The 21199-nt window shown below is 35.0% G+C and overlaps 1 protein-coding gene across 1 annotated transcript; it reads right to left on the reverse strand.

The window, feature by feature from the left end:
- Positions 1-246: 246 nt before the first annotated feature.
- On the reverse strand, positions 247-21097 carry LOC123661598 (proton-coupled folate transporter-like). Its single transcript, XM_045596556.1, has 7 exons — positions 20965-21097; positions 20610-20870; positions 20230-20404; positions 4536-4713; positions 4000-4378; positions 2729-2969; positions 247-614 (listed from the first exon to the last, which is right to left on the reverse strand). Exons 1-7 carry the CDS (start codon positions 21080-21082, stop codon positions 539-541), a joined length of 1428 nt encoding a protein of 475 aa, XP_045452512.1. The 5' UTR covers positions 21083-21097; the 3' UTR covers positions 247-538.
- Positions 21098-21199: the final 102 nt, after the last annotated feature.

A 21199-nucleotide genomic window follows, 5' to 3' on the forward strand; every position in this document is an offset into this window, starting at 1 on the left:
AAGTCGGTTAAAAACTAAAAAGAGTATATTTACAGTAATAAATTCCGAAGCTTTAAAAAGGTCATTGTGATTTTTATTTATTTTGTAAGTGGTGTGTGTTGCAAATTTTTATTCAACAACCAGTTTTGATTTTCGCCTCCTAATATTACATTGGATGGGGTTATGATAAAAACATGTTTCATCAGACATATAATTTTATTTTTGTATACCAACAATACATATATATTACTTAGAATCAAATAATTCTTTCAATAAATTCATTTATTTTGTCATAAAAATACTTGTCTCGTTTGTGCTCCTAGTTTACAATCCTATTAAAGCACCAACAATAAAATAATATTATTCTTAATTCATAATCATACAAATAAGGCAGAGTTACATTTAATATCACAGTTATTTTTTATTTTGGAAATATCTTTTAAAATATAAAATTGTCTACAGAAAATATGAACATAATTATAAATATATATTAACTTTTTATTTTATTTACACGTGTAATTAAGTTTTTATTAGATTTATAAGACTATTATAATCTATATTAGTTTTCCTCACTAAAAGAATCGAGACGTCGGTAACTCGCTGATGATCCAACCCAAGAAAAATATTGTACAAACCTGAAAGAATAAAGTTTATGAACGCATTTGTACATACTATAATAACGCTACAATAATATTCCACATTTCAAGGTCAATTAAAAACCTTCAGTTTTTTACTTTACTTATAAGTAGTTTTCATTTCAAGGTTCCCAATATTTTAGCACCGTAGTCTGTCTAACGAGTTGCTACGTTACTTTGGCTTCTCCAACGTCGCCTTAATATTAAAAATCTCAAAATAATATGCCATAATAATCAAATCTGGATATTTGCAAACATACAGAAAAATGTACCCGCTTTTTGTACAGAACCCTTGTACCACAGCACCATAATTATACTTTTACTTGTATTATCCGAGTCAAGTACAAAACATTTTAAATAACCTCGATTCAAAATATATTCGATTTCTCTTTTAATTTTTTATTGCTTAAAAATTTCTCTCAGAATAAACGTGGCAGACAAACTTCAGAGTTAAATAAATATATTAAGAATTTATTCTTTTAAGAAATATAGATAAGAATGGTTCGATTTAATAGAATTATTATGAGATAAAATAATAAATAACTATCTTATAGCATACACACACGGTCGTCTGTTCGTACGATAAGATAATAGATAACATTCGATTATTATATATTATTTTTGATAAATGTACAAAGACTACATATATAAATACAAAAATTACACCCACACTTCGGAGGGAATCGAACTCACAACCCACGAAGCAGAAAGCATAGGCCACTACAAACTGCACGAGGGGGCCAGTCATTTTTTTTTAATTATTTCTATTCAATGTCAGTTGTTTTATTAGTTGTTAAAAAAGCATGAAATAGCTTTTAATAAAATGTGTAGCGATAATGTATAGTTTTTAGTAGATGTAATAATATAGCTACTTTTATTAAATTAAATCAACAAATCACCATAGATATAGTAAAAAAAAGTAGATAATGCGCGGCCTTTGTTGTTAGTGAAGCCACAAAACTCGGCTCCTTCAAGTAAATACACGCGCTCACGCACACATATGCATCAAACTACGCTCATTTTCGTTAGTATGTCACGAGGCTTCATACAGTAACTTTGCTTATAAAATGCCGTCTTGTGTGATTAAATGGTGCAAAAACAATACCAATGTAAACAAAAAATCTGAAGGAATATCGTTTCACACGTAAGTACATATAAAACTTTAAATTTATTGTTATTCCAAAATAATATTGAGGTTATTCGGAACTTATAATTTCAATGTCACGAAATGACGTACTACGGGAGTGTTGTCAGTAGTTCTTTTTTTCAATACCCCAAAATGTGGGTAAGTAAATTGTACGCAATCAGAAAAATAATTAAGTAAAAAGTAGACATAGTTATTGTTTTTTTTCTCGTGTTATTTTATGTTACATAAATTGAAAATAAAAAAATCAAAATATATTTATGAATTATTAACTCGTTTGTTTTATGTTTTAACTTTTTACAAGTTTTGAGTAAACTAGGTACCCATATTTTACTATCAAATTTCATGGTTTTAGGTTTCCAACGAATATTTTAATAAGAGGTGAATGGGTAGCGGCTGTAAGACTGAGAAAATGACCACGATTATGCTGGCCATGCGCATAAAGTCAATTTAATACGATTAGTGATTGAAAAATATTTGAACAAAAGACTACATCATATAAGTAAAATGCAAACAATGACGATGACTCTGAGTTCTAAGCGACAAAAATTTAAAAAACCTATACAACATAAAGGATTTTAGGTTTAAGAAAAATAGTTAAAAAAAACCGACTGCAAACTGAAAAAAGATAAACAGAGCGGATAGGAAGTGTCCATTCATACGATTATCTTACGAATATATTTTTTTATTATTCTACCGATTTTTTGTTTTATTTTTAGTAAATTTATTTAAAACTATAAACAGGTTTTTATTTTCACATACCCATTTTACCTATATTAAATTAATTGTTTAATAAAAATTTTAGGGACTTTTTTTAAAAGGTGTCAACACTTCACTCACTCACACATCTTTAAAAAAGTGGCTTCAGTTTTCTGTTCTAGGTGCGTTATCTACCTTTTTTTACTTGATCTATGCAAATCACGAAAAAAAAACTACCAATTATTTAAGACAAATAAAAAGCGCAACTCACCCTAACGAAACCATAGCGGTCACCATCAGGGCGCTGCTAAGAACATATATTGCTCCAGGGAATATCGTCAATGTGGAAGAATATAGTGTGTTAAACATAATTGGAAATAAAATAGGGCAAATACTCTCAGCAGCTGAAAGGAGGACGAAAACCTTGCCGACGTCCTCGACTGGAAGCATTTTTGATAGGTGAGATCGTATTAAAGGACCCGGTAAACCTTTAAAAATAGAAACGACGCTACCTGTAATATAAAAAAAAAAAAATTGTAATTTTTTAGTTGATAATATATGTAATTTTTTGGTTGATAATATAAAGTTGAACGTGGGTCGTTTTTTTATCAACAGATTTGCATTTCTTTTTTTATCTTCTTTCGACAGTCAAACATTATTTATACAAATAAATAAAATTAGAGTGTCTGTTTGTAATATTAAAATAACCTCTTTTTACTAAATTCATATGGATGTGTATACACGGTACATATACCAAAATTACATTTTTTATCATTTTTGTTTGTCTGTCTGTATGTCTGTTTGTTCCGGCTAATCTCTGAAACGGCTGGACTGATTCTGAGCAACTTTTATTATATAAATTTATTTATTTTATGACTACGAACTGAACAATACCTTTTATATTAAATTCCATACGGACAAACTCGCGGGTAAAGCTAGCTATAAATATAGAGCATTCCTATTGAACCATTTGTATTTTGCAATGTTTGTGAACTTGACTTTCGTGTTTTCTTGTATTATCAAAAGTTTGAGTTATATGTTATTTCCAAATAGTTATTCAAGTTAATTTAGTTTTGACGTTCTAAAAAAATCTAAAGGCTGAATAAGAGTACCTAGTAATGCCTGTGTCCGACTGCAAAACTGTTTAGTTTAACATGTTTTAGCTTTATATTACGAGTAACGTTGCTTGATTACAAAAGTACAACAAAACAGTCACCCAATCAACATCACCCAAAAAACAAGTTTAAATACTTTATTGCAACAAAAGTTTTACAAATGCCGTCGTGTCGTGCAGCATATGTGATAACGGTATGTAATGTAAGTACATATAAACTGTTTTAAAGCTGGTTTTTCAACGATGACTAACGGGAAAATAATATTTAAATTTTATCATGTTTAATTTTAATGTTTGTCAGAATTTGTCAGAAATCGAATTTGTTAGAATTGAATTGATACAAAAAAAGCTCTTAATGTAAGTGTCTTGTATCTAAATAATTAAATTTGTGTAGCAAAGAAACAAACAAATATTTATCTAAAGCTCACCGTAGTACATATGCCAGGTATCAACTGCAAATAGTTTAATTATACAGCTCGCTGCAGCCGAGAATATAACTGCCATCGCAAATACTATATCTCCAGCGCGTAATATTTTCTGGACGACCATCAGACCGAAGAAGCCTCCAACCAACGTCATTGCAGTACTAACTGATGAATAGGTAGTGTATTCTTGTAAAGACCAATGTAATTTCTGTCTTGTATACAAATATTCCACACCGACTGGTCCTAAGTTACCCAAAATATAGTTTACGCTTGTAAAACATATGAGGTATATTTGGGCTCTCTGTCGATTTGGTCTTCTCTTCAAAGATTCGCGAAACATTTCCTTTATAAGTAAAATGTCTAGAAGTTTCGATCCACCACCCTGTAAACATTTATTTTCAAAAATGGTTTAATTTTATTTGGTAGAGAAAGAAATTTAGGTTTAAAAAGGCTCGTGATGTCTTAAATGTTTTCATACAAAAAAAAGTTTGTAAAATAAAAACAAATGATTTTTAGAGATAATGTACTATTATATATACCTCTAATGCTCCCCTTAAAGATTCCTGTATCCATATGTTGGTAAATGCATACGATATCACACTAATTGTAGCAGCTAACAAGAGGACATTTGTGGTTCCAATTGTCAAAATTAGAGAAGTACACAGCATGGAACCAACTACCGTCCCCAGAGATGTAGTGGCGTCTATCATAGTCATTCTGTAAGCAAAACAATATATACAAATAATAGTGATAATTATCTTCGAGAAATACACTATTTGATTAATCATAGGAGGGTAATTGCTAAAACAGTATAGTAAACTTATTGTAACTTGTAGTTTTGTACCATGATTTATACTAATAAACATTTAGATAAAATCCAATTTGGGTTTGTTTATTGAAGTGTCTTGTTATAGGAGCACAATAAAATAACTATTAAATTAAGTTTTAAAAAAATCCTATGCAGTAATTTCATTCTTTGCTAAAAATTCCTAACACCATTATAATAATTAGCTGAAACCCTTCAAACTGCTGCAAGGAAATTCGCGTTTATCTCAAAAAATTCATCACTTCAAGAGCTACGAGGTTACAGACAGAAAGAGAGACTGACATCAAATTTATAGTACAGACACTATATATAAGCTGTGTGGCTACGGCAATAAAAAATAAAACCACCCCCTCTCTTTCAGTGGGTGTCGTAAGAGGCGACTAAGGGATAGCACAGTTCCGCTACCACCTTGGAACTTATAAAGCCGAGTGATGACGGAATAACCATCCAACTGCTGGCTTTGAAATACATAGGCCGAAGACGGGCAGCAGCGTCTTCGGTGCGACAAAGCCAGCCCTGCGGTCACAAACTCGCTTGCCCAGTGACTGATGGGCAACACACATGAATTCACGCTTTTTGGGCGCGAACTTGTGAAGACCTATGTCCAGTAGTGGACTACGGCTAGTGGCTGAAGTGATTATTACACTCCTCTTTTTGCGTCGTATAACGCTGATAATTTTCAGTAGAGAATTTTGGGAAGAACACAATAACTTTATATTAAACTAGCTGACCCCACAAACGTTGTTTTGCCATATATGTTATAGATGTTGGCCGATTCTCAGACCTACCCAATATTCACACAAAATTTCATAAAAATCAGTCCAGCCGTTTCGAAGGAGTATTGTAATTAAGATTATGACACGAGAATTTTATATATAAGATTTTTCACTGAATTTTTTTGTTGAATCACAATAAAATATAGCCTATGTCATTCCTGAATAGTGTAGCTTTTTGTTAGTGAAAGAATTTTCGTGATCGGATCAGTATTTGCGAAGATAACCCCCTACAAACAAACAAAGTTAGAAACTTTACCTCTTTATAATACTAGTATAATAATAATAATAATAATAACTTTATTTGCAAAACACACTGCTCCTAACATACACAATATATGCATATACATATAACATCAGAGGCAGGCATTACAATCAAAGTCTTAGGTCTAATACATTATGTGAGTAATAAAAAAACAAAAAAAAAAAATAGAATAAAATAAAAAATAGACGATAAAAGAAGATAGTAGCGCGGCAACAGTGTGTCTCACAAAAAGGTGGGACCTCAGCTATTCTCAGGACTAAAAGCCCTGACACTGGTTTTCAGGACCACCATTCGTTTTCCCATTTTGGCGGCAATAGTAAAAAGGATAATTAAATAATAATAATGAGAAATTAAATTTAAACAAATATTAATTATTAATAATTATACTAATATATAATAAATACACTAAGGAAAAAATAAATTATAATATGTGACATATTAAAGACAAAATATGACCTACATGACAATACACATATACATGAACACATACAATTATATAATACGATGACACACAATAGTACTGAGCACTTGTGACCAAATCAACGAATGCTGCTAAGTTGATAATGAATATATATAATTTATCACGTTTGCCATGATCAGACTATAATTTTAAATATTTTGTTGCCCTAGAAGTAAGATTCTTTTATAGACTTTTTTAAAACTTGATTTGGTTGTTAAATTACGTAGCGGTGGTGGCAAGTTATTCCAACACTTAGTTGCAGCATATTTAAAGCTACCGCGAAAAGCGGCTGTACGGTGCATGGGCAAGCTCAGGGCATACTGAGATGACCTTGTGCAGTGCGCGGTGTTAACGTTGCGTCTCCACTCAAGTTTGTCAACCAGATACGTAGGTACGCCATGCTTAATGACTCCAAATAACATTGTGGCTAAGTGTAATCGCCTACGGTTCTCCATTTTCAAAATTGACGCCTGATTCAGGTAAGAAGTGACATGATCTCGCCGCGGTATGTAGAAGCAGTAGCGTGCACAGGCGTTTTGAACCCTTTGTATGGACTTTTTTGTTCTCTCTAGTAGTCGTGGCCCTATAACAACATCTATGTAGTTAAACTTAGAGAGTACTAGTGTCTCACATAGTGCTATGCGCAACTTTTCATCAAGAGAATCCCTGATGCGATATAAAACTTTAAGCCTATAAAAACAAGTTCGTACTATATTAGACACGTGCGATTCGAATCGCATATTCTCGTCCAACAATAGTCCAAGGTTCCGTACTTCACATACACCCTCAATCCTACTACCGTTTATTTCGAGAGAAGGGGCTTTGCTCTTCACTAACTGCACTTGGTGACGTGTGCCAAGGACTATGTATTTTGTTTTATTTGGGTTTAAAACCAGCGCATTGGATTTCGACCAGTCAAAAATGCGTTCTAGGTCACTGTTAATTAATTCCAATGATTTTTCCAACTCCTGTGGCTTGAACGATAGGTAGATTTGTATATCGTCAGCATATATGTGATACCTACAGTTTCGTATAGATTTAATTACGTCTCCCGAATATATGCTGAACAATATGGGTCCAAGTATAGATCCCTGAGGAACTCCTCTAACAAGGGGGCTGCGCTGCGACCAAATCACATTCTCCCTCTCATTTCTAATTTCTACGATTTGATGTCTATCTTGTAAATAGCTTGCGAACCATGAGACAACGGCCTCCTCCAGTCCATAAAATCGTAGTTTTGCTAGAAGCAAGCCTATATTAATGGCATCAAAGGCGCGAGAAAAATCGAGTAATACCATTATGGTTACCTTTCCATCATCTTGGGCGTGAATTACATCATCTAGCACACTCACAAGAGCCGTAGCGGTACTGTGGTGCCTCCTGAATCCCGATTGCAGTTTGGGCAATATGTCGTTACGCTCTAGATAGTCCACTAATTGCCTACAGATAACCTTTTCTAGTATCTTAGAGGTACATGGTAAGATACTTATAGGCCTTAAATCTTTAAACTCTAAAGGGCTAGAAATTTTTGGTATAGGACGCACCACAGCATCACGCCACATACGCGGAAAGATGGAGGACGATATACTCTTGTTTATAAGTGTTGCTAGTGTACCCGATATATAATCGAACGATAGAGTCAACATATCTAGCGAGATGTCATCAATACCAATTGCATTAGATCTTAGTTCTCGTATAGCTTGAGTTACATCTCTTACGGTCACAAATTGAAATTTAAATGTAGATGAACCAAATTTGTTTTTATTGAAATAGTCTAAAAGTGAGTCTGCTACGGAATTATCCCCCGGTACATTGAGAAAATGCCTATTCATCCTATCCGGATCACACAAACTAGTGGGCAGTGTATCATTGGTTCGTTTGAAATTAACGTTTTCTTTAATGTGTTTCCACATAGTTCTAGGGTTTCGTACATTTGAGCTGACATATGTTTTAAAATATGTGTCTTTTTCAATTTGGATGGCACGACCAACAATGGACTTAAGTTCATTGTAGTACGCCACCTTGGCGGGATGCTTAGTTGAGCGGGCTTTGCGATAGGCTTCATCACGACGTTTTATCATTAGACGAATATTATGTGTGATCCATGGGTAACTTTTATGTTTTATAAAGACTAGTTTTTTCGGTGCGAGATAATCAAAAACTTCTAATAAATTATATGTAAGGTTATTTGCTATTTCATTGACATTCCCCATACTCAAAGCGTTCCAATCAATAGATGACATTAGAGCATTGAACTGAACTGGATCTATATCTTTGATAGGTCTAAAATATACAGATTTAGGTCGACTTTTAAGTTTCGGAATATTTAGCTCACATGCAACCAGCGCATGATCGCTTAGTGAAGGTGTGTGATCAACCCAGACTCGGACCACATTTGCGTCGGTGCAAATGAGATCGAGCAAGGTGTCACTGGTTGAAGTAAAATGTGTTGGCTCAGCAACATGCTGACGAAGGCCAAAGTTAGATAAAAAATCTCCAAGCACTAAAAAACTGTTATCTAGAGAGTTGAGACAATTTATATTGAAATCACCCAATAGGATGACATGGTCGTACCATGAGAGCGAGCTGATTGTATCACTCAACGCATTTATGAATACCTGAACGCTGAGCCAGGGCGGCCGGTATGCAGTACCGATCGCCATCTTTTTAGAGTGGACAGTTATACCCAACCACATTTGCTCCACAGAGTCTGCAATAGGGTGCTTCAGTACACGTACAGATATTTCACGCTTTATATAAAATCCCACTCCTCCACCACGGGCACGCAGCCCTGGAGGACGAGGTACGTGACGAAGGTGATAACCCGATAAAATTGGGGCGGTTTCCTCCTCTCCCTGCTTGAGCCACGTCTCGTTCACTGCGAGAATATCTATGTCATGCTTCATCAGCGTAACAACAAACTCCTCATGCCCAGTTCTCAATGATCGAGGATTAATTAAACCAATCCTAATCTTTCTTGGTGCCATCATAATATACAACTTATAAATTTTAAATGATAATTAACTACACAAAAGATATATATATGAGATAGATATAAAATGATATAAATGAATAAGATAGATGAAATTATATAATGACATAGAAGATATATAATAATAAGATGTGATTTAGTGTATGTTTGATAAATTGAAATGATAATAAAGTAATACTGAACTAAAATATCTGTGTCAGATCGTAGGCCCGTTTTGAGAGTCACACTGTCACCACATCCACTACCACCAGTGGTGCAAAACATATATAATGTACATAAATACTTAACAGCTATTAATTTTATAGATTCAAAAAAAATACTAAGACTACAATAACAAAAACAAATAATTAACATTCGAATTGATAAGACACAGGACAAACAGTTTATATACAAAAAACCTTATCTATATCGCTCATTGACCTAATTCTATATTTATGGTTATGTGAGCTGGCGTCACGACGTGCGAATATGCGACCATCACGCGTCCATACATACTGCCAACCCACCTCCTTGGCCTTCGCACGAACGGCGTAGAAGAGCTGTCGGTTTACGCGTGTAAGTCGCTCGTTCACATAAAATCGACGTGGTTGAGCGTCAATGTCGAATCCAGCAGTGTCCGCACCGCGCCGCACCCGCGCCGCACGGAGCAACTCGTCACGGAGGCCGCGCCTCGCCAGCCGAACACATATGGCGCGAGCCGGCGGTCGCTCCGACGAAGACTGCGCACGCACACGCACGGGCCCCGCACGCTGCACACTCACGACTGCTCGTTCGTCAATATTTACGCCTAGCTTGTTGGATATAAGCGCAACTATATGCGTCAAATTTTCTCCATCGCGTTCCGATATACCAGTAATCTCGACGTCGTTCAGTAGGAGCTCTTGATCCCTGTCATTGAGGTCTGACCTTAGCTGCGATAACGTTTCGTCGATAGACTTGATCGGCTTCTCACTTTTTTCCAGCTTAGTCAGCCGCTCCTCGAAGGAATCCATACGAGTATTAAAATCTACTAACGTTGTTCTTATTATGCCGAGTTCCTGCCTAAACGATGACATTTCTCTCGTACAAGCCGACAGCTCAGTGCGGAGCAACTCAATAGCCTTCATCATGGCCTCGACGCTTCCCAAGCTATCGGCATCCACAGAAGCATCCGTGCCTGCTTCACCGGACTTACAGCTCTTGCACATCCATTTTGGTAAAGATGCGTTAGGACTTGTATTTACTAAGCATCCACGATGAAAAACGAGTGAACATTTTCTACACTTAGTGCCATCTATTGCCGAGGTGAACTTTCCGCAGCTGCCGCACTTGCTAGCCATATTTGTTATTCGATAAGACAATAGCTGCGCTAGCTGTAGTTCAGATAAAAACCAACTAGATGGCTCTGTCTAGGCTTTTTATGTTAATAATATTATTTTGCACTATTTTCTTCACTTTTCCCTTTGCACAAAATAGTTTAAAAAACAACTAATTTATACTCACAATAAACGTAATTAAAGATAGGTATTTAAAACCAAATTATTATCAAGTTCACTAAAGTGTCACTTCACAACACAACAGCTGATTGTCAATGGCAAGTTCGTATTTTATCAAATATTGTGATTTTCACAGCAATAATTTCCTTACAAACACTTGTGCCCGCGTACTGAACTATAAACTTTGTATTTATGTACTAATATTTAGCAAACATCAACGTTTTTTATTTTATTCGCACAATAAACCGAGAACCAGTATAACCCGAACTACCGCCAAAATGCGGAAAAAAAAAAAAAAAAAAAAAAAAAAAAAAAAAAATAGATATATATAAATAGATAGATAATAATCATTCACAATATATATATATATATATATATTAAAGAGTTGCTCTCTGTCTAATTGTGTAACTATTACGACAGTTTAAGTAATTCGGCAAGTCACTTACTATCGTCCGTTTATATACATTATTTCCCGTTACAGATATTTTTATAAGATGTATAATCACGTTATTTGTAGGGTAATATTATGAAATAACTGTTTCTGGAAAGCCTACGACGATCGGGAAAGACAAATAATAGTGTTTGCAGGCAAACGAAGAAAAACCGACTTCAATTATATCGACAAGTAATACAACGTAGGTTGACGAAAAAATAGTCAAATAAATACGCATTATCAAAGATCACTCCAAAAGTTGTAATCAGATCTCGATGAAATTTAAATGTGACCGCATGATAAACATCAGCTTTCGATTAAATTAAAAATCATTATATACCTACGGTCGAAATTACCTCCTCCTTTTTTTGATGTCGTTTAATAAGATAATGTTTAATGATATTCATAATAAGATAATGCTTAAGGGTATTCGTAAATTCTGCGTAATGTCATTTTTTCAAACCATTTATTTGAAATTTAATAAAATCTGAATTACTATATTTAATTGTCAATTTATTTATTTCATTTGTGATGAAATATACGTATAATACTGTAAAATAATAATAAATTTTAAAAAAAAAAACATATCCCTACTGCGTAAAAATAATTTAATTTATCACACAATTTAGCCAAACCTAACAACACATGACGCTTATAATAGACGTTATCTGGTGATATTAGACCGACTACGCCATAACGTGCAGTGTGCAAATACTTATTGATAAGTATTATAAATGAAACGCGCGTTTGATTATTTGATTATCCTTATGTTTTATTTTTCAGCTAAAGAGGCCCTTTCTGAATGGAATGAGGGAAAATATTAACGTCATTTTTCTCGAAAACTACATTCGACGGAAATATTTGTAAGGATAATGTACCCGGATCCCCTAATGAAGTCTACACAAACACAACTACCACACACCACAAAAACTACCTCTAGGTATATCTAAGCAAAGTCTCATAAGTAGCCAAGTAGGTCATAAGCAGACGTCCATGAATTACGCGGTGTTTTTTAAATTTTCTGTCCCCCCCCCCCCTGGTGAGATATCGTGAGATTTCATTCAACCCCATCTCCCATCCCTCAATCTCACGTGAAATTTTTCAAAATGTGGGTTTCTTACGTAAACGATTTAGATTGTTATTGTAAAAAGAAAAAAAATTGCTTCGTGCTTTTATTTACGACTAGTTAAGACTAGTAATCAGACACAATCAACAAAATCAGACAGTCAGTAGATGTACAACGTCGAAGTATGAATGAAATTATTTTCTTTCGAACGAATTAGTGAATGATCTTAATAGTATTATGATTACGCTTAAGATTAAATCTTCGTGAGTTACGGGATACTCATCCCAATTAATTACCTCTCCGGTAGTTGTGGTATAGTATACGGGACCCCGGCTTCCCTAGCTATTACTGTCCTATCCCTTACCCTCTGGGCGGTAATATCCTACATTTCCTATTCCCCACACCAACTTACCAATCTTCCCTTTCACACCACCTATCCTTCCCTTTCCCTATTCCTACCCTCTCCGCCAATCCAACGTCTGCCGCACGGATGGATGCGTGGCTAGGGGCAAGCGTTAGCGTGCTACTCTGCCCTGGGACCGGGCGACCCAGAATTAGGCCAGGGTAAGCCCTGGCATGCGGGGCGCTGCTGGGGTAGACAAAGCTTTCCCTTGCTATTCGTGGGAACGCAATGGTCAAAGACAATTTAAATAACCAAAATGGCAGCGATGAGGTTCGCCACCCATCACGTCTCGTTTCTCGCGGAGGCGAAAAGTGGCCCATGGAGAGCCGCTTCGCTACGTTGAATGTAAGACTAGGAATGGTTGGTAAGGTAGATGAAGTATGTCAGATGATGGATGAACGATGTATAGATGTTCTATGCGTGAATGAAACTAAGAGGAAGGTATGTGACACCACAGTACATGGTCTCTACACGGAATACTGGTAAGGAGTCCCCGAAACCAGCCGAGGCTGGCAGGGAGTTGGTGTGATTCTTTCCTCTCGAATGGTTGAATGTGTGATGGAGCATGAATGTGTCAGCCCAAGACTCCTCTGGATCAGGCTAAAAGTCGGACTCACTAGCTTTTTTATCCTTGGGGGTATATGCGCCGACAGAGCTGCTTACGTCAGAGTTCTGGTTACGTTTGGGGATGAGAGAGTGAATGACAATGGGAGAAGCCTGCTTGAAGTATACTTGGAATGGAATCTTTGCATGGCCAACACAATTTTTGACTACAAAAAGATCCATTTGTATACAAGAGATGAGGGTGAGTTTAGAAGTATGATTGATTTCGTAATAGTGGATGAAAGACTGGGGAAGAAAGTGCTAGACACTCGGGCATACCGCGGTGTAGGCCTCGACACAGACCACTTCCTGGTCGTAGCCCGAATGCGTGGCCTCTTTAAACGGTGGCGACATCGAAGGGCCGAGTCTACGAGTGTTTTGGACAGAGTGAAAGTGGAAGAAAGGAAAAGAAAGACGAGTATGTAGAGAAACTGAAAGAAAGTTTTAAAGGCATAGAAGAGATAGGTGTGATTGAAGATTTGTGGGATAAATTTAAGAAAGGAGTCGTGAATGTTGCTATTGAGGTATGCGGGGTAGCTAAAAGAAGGAAAGGAAGAAAGAACTATGTGTGGATGGATAAAGATGTACAAAAGGCTGTGCAAGGAAAGAAGAAAGTGTGGTTGGATTGTTTAGCGACAAAAGCTAACAAAAAAGTTCAAAAGGCAACGGATGACGGGATAAAGGAAGCAAGAACGAAGTATAAAAGATTGAAATTAGCGGCGAAAGAAGTTGTGTCTAGAAAGAAAGAAGAACGAAAGGATGATTTTGATAGAAGGCTCACTGAAGATTTCTAGTCAAACATCAAGTTTTTTCTGGAAATCCATCAAAACTGCTAGAGGAAAAACCTCTAACTCGGAACTGAGTACAATCAGGAGTCAAGATGGGAGCATTATAAAAGGAGAAGAATGTGTGTTAAAGAGATGGAAAGAGTATTTTGAAAGTTTGTTCGAAAGAGAGGAAGTGCAGGTACAACATACGGCACCTTCCATGGAAGAGAGTATAAATGGCGATGAAAATGAGATAAGCATGGATGAAATAGTGAAAGCGTTGAAAAGTATGAGATAAGGTACGGCTGCAGGGTATGACAGGATTACCGTCGAAATGCTGAAGGCTGGAGATGGCATAGTGGCTAGCCAGCTGTACCGCCTTTTCAATCTGATCTGGCGAAATGGGCAAGTACTGGAAGACTGGTGCAAAGCCGTAATCGTCCCATTGTACAAGAGAAAAGGGTCACGGCAGGACTGCAGGAATTACCGCGGTATAAGCCTCCTCAGCGTCGTCGGTAAATTGTATCCAAAAGTGTTGATTGAGAGGGTTGTGAATGAAACAGACGATAAAGTATGGGATGTACAAGCGGGATTTAGAAAGGGAACGGGATGTGCGGATCAGGTCTTTTCTTTGCAATGCATAGCCGAAAAATGTTTGACCAAAAACAAAAAAGTCTATTGCGCGTTCGTAGATTTAGAAAAGGCCTATGATAGAGTGATGAGAAATGAATTGTGGTCAGCATTGTCCGTGAATGGTGTGAGCAGTGTCCTCATAAGAGCATTGCAATCTCTTTATAGGGATTCTAGTGCTTGTGTTAGGATAAATGGGGCATACACTGAATGGTTTAATATCGAAAAAGGTGTTACACAGGGATGTGGAGCGTCAACGTGGCTGTTTAATCTGTTCATGGACAATTGTTTGACAGATTTAAAAGAGAATGAAAATGGGTTGAGAATGAATGAGTTACTCGTCAAATGTCTTCTCTATGCTGATGATCAAGTATTACTTGCGTCTTCGCCCGAGGAGTTTGCAGGAGATGATAACTGATATGAGTGGAACTTTTGTAAGAAAGGGAATGAAGATGAATGTAAATAAGACGAGTGATGGTGTTTGAAAGAGATGAGACAGCGACAGACTGCAATATCGTGATTGGAGATGAACAAACTGAACATGTGAATGAGTTTGTGTATCTGGGTTCAAAGTTTACAAGAGATGGAAAGTGTGAGAGTGATATTGAAAGAAGAGTGAATGCAGGAAACAGGGTGAATGGAGCTTTGCACTCCTTTATGAGCAATCGGGAGGTGTCTAACAAGGCTTGTTTGGCTGTGCATGAGGGGGTGTTGGTTCCGACACTCATGTACGGAAGTGAGAGTTGGGTATGGCAGAAGAAACATGAAAGCAGAATAAATGCAATTGAGATGAGAGAGTTAAGAAGTATGATAGGAGTTAAACTGAGTGACAGGATAAGAAATAGTGAGATAAGGAAACGTTGTAGTCTGCAAGAAAATGTAGTGACAAAAATTGACAAAGGTATGCTCAGATGGTTTGGTCATGTCGAGAGAATGAGTGAAGAACGATTGACGGAAAAAGTGTATAAGGCGAGTGTGGATGGAAGGGTTGGAAGGGGTAGACCTAGGCGGACGTTCCGATCCCGCTGGAGCGGTCAAATTTTTGATATGATATTCAAAAATGTTTAGAATTCCTAATGTGTGGGTAACACAAAAATAAAATCATACATATTAAAAATAGTATGGTGTTGTCTCCTGTCAAAGATTTTCATTGTAATATGAAACTTTGAATAGTTACGGGTCTCTGTAAAAAACTCACTATAGACGGCGCCACGATTCGCTTAAACCGAGAATAAAAATCACCATATCAAAAATTTCGCTCTAGCGGGTACATCGTTCCATAGCTTAATTGGCTAGAGCGCCGACACGGTCAATCGGAGACGCGGGTTCGAATCCCGCTGGAGCGGTCAAATTTTTGATATGATATTAAAAAATGTTTAGAATAATAATTAAGATAAGGCACAATATAATAATAAAAAAAAAAAAAAAAAAAAAAAAAAAAAAAAAAATAACAAAAATAAAAAAATAACAATATTAAAAAAAACTGTCTTTTTGCATTTAAGATATCAATTAAGTTAGCATAATTTCGGTGGGTGGACTCACGTCTGCATTAGGGATACTAAGATAGCATAATTAGTTTTCTTAATGTAAGCTACAGTAGTGTACCAAGAAAAAGATCACTAACAAAAATAAAAATCGGAATAACAAAAGCATGAGTAGTATAAGCTTGTGGACATAACTTTATAAAAAAACAAAAACAAAGTCTCATCTCAAAGTCAATTTCCTTGTCAGATGCTTGACCAATCGCCATTATTATCAAAACCCCACGTACCTTCGGCCAAGAAAGTGGTGTACCACCCTAAGATTGAATGCCGCTTGCAGATCGATCTGACAACTTCTATTGCCGTCTTTATCTGATTATTGATAACGATATTATTTATACCTAAAGGGGGTGATAGACGTGCGATTAAGTTCGCGTGGCTCAACGACCTTTTTCGCTAATGTGTCACCCTAAGTACGCATACTTTAAAACCGCCGAGTAAGTTCGTTGGCTATCCAACAAGTTTGAAATTTTGCTCGTAACCCGCCTCCGCTCGTACGTGTGGCAGCACTGCGAGCCGAGAGCCGCCAATTTTAACCAAAAAGGAGAATATTCTCAATTCGATTATACATGTATTTTACCTCAGAACTTTTGACTGGGTGGACCGATTTCTATGATTTTTGTTTTAATCAAAACGTGGTGTGTGACGTGTGGTCACATTTAAATTTGATTGCGATCTAATAAGTAGTTTTTGGGTTATATCCATAGATGAAGTAAAAAAAAGTAGATAATGCGCGGCCTTTGTTGTTAGTGAAGCCACAAAACTCGGCTCCTTCAAGTAAACACACGCGCTCACGCACACATATGCATCAAACTACGCTCATTTTCGTTAGTATCTCACCGGGCGTCGTACAGTAACTTCGCCTATAAAATGCCGTTCTTTTGTAATTAAATGGTGCAAAAACAATACCAAAGTGAACAAAAAGTCTGAAGAAATATCGTTTCACACGTAAGTACATACAAAACTTTATATTTTTTGTTATTCCAAAATAATATTGAGGTTATTCGGAACTTATAATTTCTATGCCCCGAAATGACGTACCAAGGGAGTGTTACCAGTAATTCTTATTTCCATTAGCCCAAAATGCGGGTAAGTAAATTGTAGGCAATCATAGAAAAATAATTAAGTAGAAAGTTGACATCATTATTGTGTTTTTTTTTTTATCGTGTGATTTTATGTTTTACCTAAATTGAAGTCAATATGAATTTTTAACTCGTTTTTGTCTGTTTAAATTTGTGAATTAACTACTCATATTTTACTGCTAAATATCATGATTTTAGGTTTCGAACGAATATTTTAATAGGAGATAGATAGAATAGGTAGCTGCTGTGCGACTGAGCTGAAATGAACTACAACGACAGCCATCCCCATCTAGTGTGGTTTGTTCAAACCATTTTGATAAAGCTGACATGTACGGTACAAAACGTGGACTTCGCAGAGTACCATCACGTATATACTACTACTTACTACTAGGTATTTTAATGTTGAATTTTTTGTTCTAGGACCTACCAGATGAGTCTAAAATTAGTCGTTAACCAAGATTCAATCTTTGATACACCTAGAAAACATGAACTAAGAGAAAAGTTTAAAAACCATGAACTTTATTTTAAAAAAAACGTAAAAAAATTAAATCATTGCAGCAAAGAGTTAGACGTCTTTAAAACAGGAACTTGCCCTTCAGAGGAATCATCAGTTACTTAAAAACGCAATTTTCATTGACACAGATCTATATAATTCATTAAATCAAAACATGGCTGCAATAGATTTATTTAACAATTTGAAGCAAAAAAGGAGTAAATATATTTAAAACTATAAACAGATTTTTATTTTCGCATACCCATTTTACCTATATTAAATTAATTGTGTTTAATCCCATTTAATAAAATTTTCAGGGACTTTTTTTAAAAGGTGTCAACACTTCACTTACTCACACATATTTAAAAAAGTGGCTTCACTTTTTTGTTCTAAGTGCGTTATCTATTATTTTTACTTGATCTATGGTTATATCTAATAATGCGTATTGTTGACTGTTTTTTCGTCTACTTACGATGTGTTACTTGTCGATGTAATTGAAGTCGGTTATTTTTAAAACATGTTTCGCTAGTCCGTGGACGCGCAACGCTTGTAGTGTAGGTATTTGTAATTTTATTACTTTTCTTCTTCATCTTTTTTTTGTTTTTAAAATGTAATACGGTACAATTCCTAAGTAACACAAAGCTTCTTCTGTCGTCGACATCGCAATACAGAATGAGTAAGCTTCACGTGTGTCACCGACGTCGAGCCGACTAAGTTCACGATATTAAAAACCGTACTTTAAGTTCGCACGTCTATCACCCCATTAATAGAGTTTAAAACGTCATGTATAATAATGACGTATGAATACTTATCAATTAGGTTTACGTTATTATTATATGTCTTTTTCAGTAATATCTTTTAATAACGAACCTTATTGTAATTTTCGATGACCAGGAAACTAAATCAAAACTGGTACACCACTTTCTTGGCCGACCTTACTTACGTACCTCTGAGTATATAGGCTACCTTTTACTTTCAAAAAAATATCTAGTTCCTTAAAAATAACGAAAAATCGCAACAAGACCAAGATGGGTTAAATTTCTGAAGGAAAAGAAAAGAAAAACCTTAATCTTTGATATTTCTTATTCTTATTTTAACTCTAAAATCATACGACATATCGACTTAAGCACAAATTTTTCCAAATATCTCAAAATAATATAAATAGTGTCTTATATGTATTTGTCAATAATACATTTTATGTAAACTTTATTAAAAATTTTATCCTTATAATGAAATGAATTATGTATGTAAATATTTTTATGAATGAAACTAATTTTTCGGATTTTATCGCGGTTTATTAGGTTTTTTACATGCCCGCCGTTTCGAATACTTTACAGCAACCATGGTCAGACAGGTAGTGTCAGACGTCCTAACGTTACAAAGTTATTCAAAAGTACCCTATATTTTATTTAGTCTCTCTACGCAAAAAAAAAGAAAAAAATATATTATCTTCCTAGGTAATGGTTTTATATGTACTTATATTTTATCTTCTCCATCTTACGTGACATCGACTTTTTTTAAGCGACTTCAAAAAGAAGGATGTAATCAATTTTATGTACACCGATTTGTATGTACACCGATTACGCCGAGATTTCTGATCCGATTTACGTAATTATTTTTTTGTTCGATGCGAAATATTTGCGGCTTAATCCCATAAAAATTTAATTTAGTTTGACTCAATAGTTTTTTTTTATTTTAAGAGCATTTTTGTTATCTTGGATGTTTTCATTTTCATGAAATAATATATATAATAATAAAAATTTGTGATCCGATTTACATGATTTTTTTTTTGTTCAATGCGTACCAAGATGGCGCCAATGTAAACACTTGCCGAGACATATTCTAGAACAAAACAACTAAGCGTAGTAGGAGTTTCATTACAGTAGTTTAATAGTATTAATTTAAAATGGTTATAAAATTGTTTTATTTTGTTTACGGCTTGGCATTTGGCACCAACTTGAAACCTATCAGTACGTAGCAGATGTAAATAACAGTAATTTATTAAAAGTAGTAAGTAGGTTTGCATAAGAAGACATGTTTCAAATTAAATCTTTATTAAGTTATTTTTCGCTTTTTAGTTTTTGATGTCAGTTATTTCAAACATAGTTTTTTATATGAATTCTATATACTTACTTGTACTCTGTCTGTACGTGTTCTTACAATTAGTGAAATAAATTCTAAATCAGTAAAAAATAGTTTTTATAAAGTAACTGAAATTCTTATCCATGCTATTTATTTTTCATTTTTAAACAAATACAATCTAATCTTCACCAATTAGCAAAATCTATATAAAAAAGTACTAACAGCTCATAGACTTTTTTAATAAATATACTAAATAATGCATAAATTGTAATATTAGCATAATCAGTCATTAATTATAGTAGTATATTACTAATTAATAACAAATATAAACCATTTCTTTACCTTAATGACGTTCTTTCAGGAGTGCTTGTATCACTGACATAGCAGTACATGCCTGTAAACATAGCAATATATCCACCAGATAGTGAAGATGGCACTGCTGTTAATATAAACCACCAAGGACCCAAACTGTCTATCAAGCTGAAGATCACCAATAGCATCCCAGTTATTGATGCACCTACAAAAATTTAGGGTATATTAAAATTAAAATGAAAATAATCATTTTTATAATGTTAAGCCCAAAATTTAACCCAAATAATATATAGTACATACCAAGTAATCAAACAGTACTTACTAAAAGATGATACAGCCTAAACTATTTACTATAAACTTTTAAAATTGAAAAACAAGGATTTCCTAAACATTTTTTAACTAACACTCACCAAACAGCGGCCAAACTATTAAAGGTTTTCTACCATAGGTATCAGACCAGGCCCCCAAAAACAAAGAAAGAAAAGATGGAAAAACAAACTCCAGTACCATCTTTACAGTTGATACATATGTAGCATACTTTTGAACTTCTTTTTCTACATCTGAGGTCTCATTCGTTTTTATAGGTGAAAGGAATGGCTTGCACTGAGGCACAGAGTTATTTAAGGAATGTACACATGTTTTATAAAGAATTAAATTACTGACGGCTGGAGCTGAAAACAAATAAAAATAAAAATATACCTTCCTAAATTAATAAACACCAGAATAGTATTAAATTGTTTTTATTTAGATAATAAAACAAAATACCTGTCAAAGTTAGAGCTACAAGATTCAGAAATAATGGTAACTCAATTGTCGTTGTGATGGACCTTTTCGGTACGGGCAGTGGAACGTCCGTCGATCTAGATTCATCATCGTTCCACATTTCAATGTACACTTAGTTTATAGTTCTCAAAACGTCATAAATTTAAGGGCAGCTCAACACGCTATCATACCTATCCCCTGAATAATTGAATATAAAGTACGAAAATAATAAACAACA

This window comes from Melitaea cinxia, chromosome 17, assembly GCF_905220565.1.
Source record: "Melitaea cinxia chromosome 17, ilMelCinx1.1, whole genome shotgun sequence".
In the NCBI taxonomy this organism is placed as follows: Eukaryota; Metazoa; Arthropoda; class Insecta; order Lepidoptera; family Nymphalidae; genus Melitaea; species Melitaea cinxia.